This window comes from Octopus bimaculoides, chromosome 5, assembly GCF_001194135.2.
Source record: "Octopus bimaculoides isolate UCB-OBI-ISO-001 chromosome 5, ASM119413v2, whole genome shotgun sequence".
Classification (NCBI taxonomy): Eukaryota; Metazoa; Mollusca; class Cephalopoda; order Octopoda; family Octopodidae; genus Octopus; species Octopus bimaculoides.
The window spans coordinates 35,055,634-35,057,823 of NC_068985.1; the positions used below are offsets into that span (position 1 = coordinate 35,055,634).

Consider the following 2,190-nt stretch of genomic DNA (forward strand, 5'->3'; position numbering starts at 1 on the left):
TATTCTAGCAGCTACACTTTCAACGCACCCTCCCCCGCTACTAACTTGGTCACCAAGATAGTGGAAGCTATCAACTACTTCTAGTTTTTCTCCCTGGAATGTGGCAAAGGTTGTTTTCTGCAGATTTTCAGTGTTTATTGTTCCTGAGCATCTGCCACATACAAAAACTATCTTGCTAGTTAGCCTTCCTTTGATATTGCTGCCCCTCTTATGTGTCCATAGCTTACACTGGGTACATCTTATGGAGTTTCTACCTACGCCTTTTCTACAGATCGAGCAGGGCCATCTACCTGAAGAGGTTTGTGTTTTGTCTACCTTCCTACTTATTAGGACTTTGGTTTTAGCTAGGTTGACTATAAGGCCCTTCAATTCCAGTCCTTGCTTCCACATCTGAAACTTCTCCTCTAGTTCTGATAGTGACTCAGCAATTAGGGCAAGGTCATCAGCATAGAGTTCCTTTGTAAATATTTCTTTTCATGTTACACACTGGCCTCTTGTCCTTGATCAAATATATGAAAATAATCAGCAAGAAAACAATCTATCTAAGATAACACTTGAAACTATTAACTTGACTTACTAGTTTTAAGTGATCAAAGGCCTTTTTGTAATTAAAAACCATAAAGATCACATCTTAAATAATGAGTAGAGCTGAACAAATAACTGAGTGTTTGTTATGAATATGAAGTTAAACTGGATATGATGTAGGTAGCTAATATGACAGATTTTACTGCCATATGCATATGTCTACAGTATTGGATTGGTTAAAATTCTTTGACAATGTTACCAGATGTCTAATAAGCAAGAGTATTTAAGAGTGATAAAAACTTATATGAAGGTGTATTTTACTCTATTGTTAATCTTGAAATTGAAGTCTTGTATGTTTGTATTGTAGTAGAACAGACTGTTGTAAAGCATTCACTGGTAGATGATGTACATGGTTTAGTATTGTGTAAAACTGAGAGGGTCTTGCACAACAATCAAAATTGTGTTTGGCATTTGACAGGTTATTTTACATACTTAGTACAACAGATTGTTAACATAAAATTTGGAGAAATGCAGGTAGTTGGGTGATGTGATCAGGTGGAATGTGATAAGACAACAATGTTAGAGGATCGTCTGGGACCATACACTGCAGAATTTGCGATGGTTGCTGTGTAAAGTTTGTATTTGAATAGGATGGTAAGTAAGAGTTAGTTCGAGTTAAAGGGATTCCGATTTGGAGGTGAAATGGTACAGATGCTTAGAATTGTCAAATTTTTTAGCTTTAAATACTGACTGAATTAGTCTGAAAGTAAATTTCTGCCATAAAATTGTATAGTTTATGTTTTATTATTTCATCTATTTTTCAAAAACTTAGAAATCTTCTGTTTCAAATGTACATTATATATTATTTTCTCTTTTAATATTTTATTATTTCTTCCTTCAGTGAAACCTATTTTCAGTTCAATATCAAACAATCCTAAAAAGAGAAATGTTTCAATTGGAGAATCTGTAATTTTCAAACAGTGTTTTTATTCCCATCCAAAATCTGATGTAAAATGGCAAAAGAATGAGAAATTAATTGACTCAAACAAATATTCAACCACTGATTATTTATCAAGTGAGTTTCCTTTCAAAGGAATCTGTACTAGTTTAAAGATAGAAGACATCAAAGATAATGATTTTGGTACATATCGCTTAAGAGTGCAATACTCCATAGAAACAGAAATAATTACTTTTACCTTGAAATCTAAAGGTAAGTTGTTACATGTTTGTAATTATTCTTTAATCTCTTAAAATATTGCTTCACATTATATAAAATTGATTAATATATTGTGAAGTACTTGAGGTTCTGTTTTTAGCTCATGTTTTGAAATTAGCTATCTATATATATAAAAATGAGAATGTGTGTCTGTCTGTCTGTCTGTCTGTCTGTTTGTCTGTCTGTCTGTGTGAATCCCTAAAACTCGAGAATTACGCAACCAATTTCATTCAAATTTTACACATGCCTTACTTAGAGTTCCAGTTGTGTTTTAGTCAAAAAATTTTTTTAACTTCTTGCAGAGTTCGAGCACACAGCAACATAATATCTCTTCCACTATTTAAGTATTACGTGTCAAAAGTGAAACAAAAACACTCATGTCAAATACTTTCACTTTAAAAATGAAACTATTCCACTAACTGAAACAATCACATTTTGATACTGTAATG

At 32.6% G+C, this 2,190-nt stretch overlaps 1 protein-coding gene across 1 annotated transcript in view; it reads left to right on the forward strand.

The window, feature by feature from the left end:
* Window positions 1-2,190, forward strand: part of LOC106874055 (uncharacterized) — a 97,676-nt gene that overhangs the window by 25,731 nt on the left and 69,755 nt on the right. Inside the window, exon 6 of the mRNA XM_052968304.1 lies at window positions 1,427-1,735. Within this exon, the coding sequence (XP_052824264.1) occupies window positions 1,427-1,735 (309 nt within the window). The remainder of the gene's footprint in view (window positions 1-1,426; window positions 1,736-2,190) is intronic.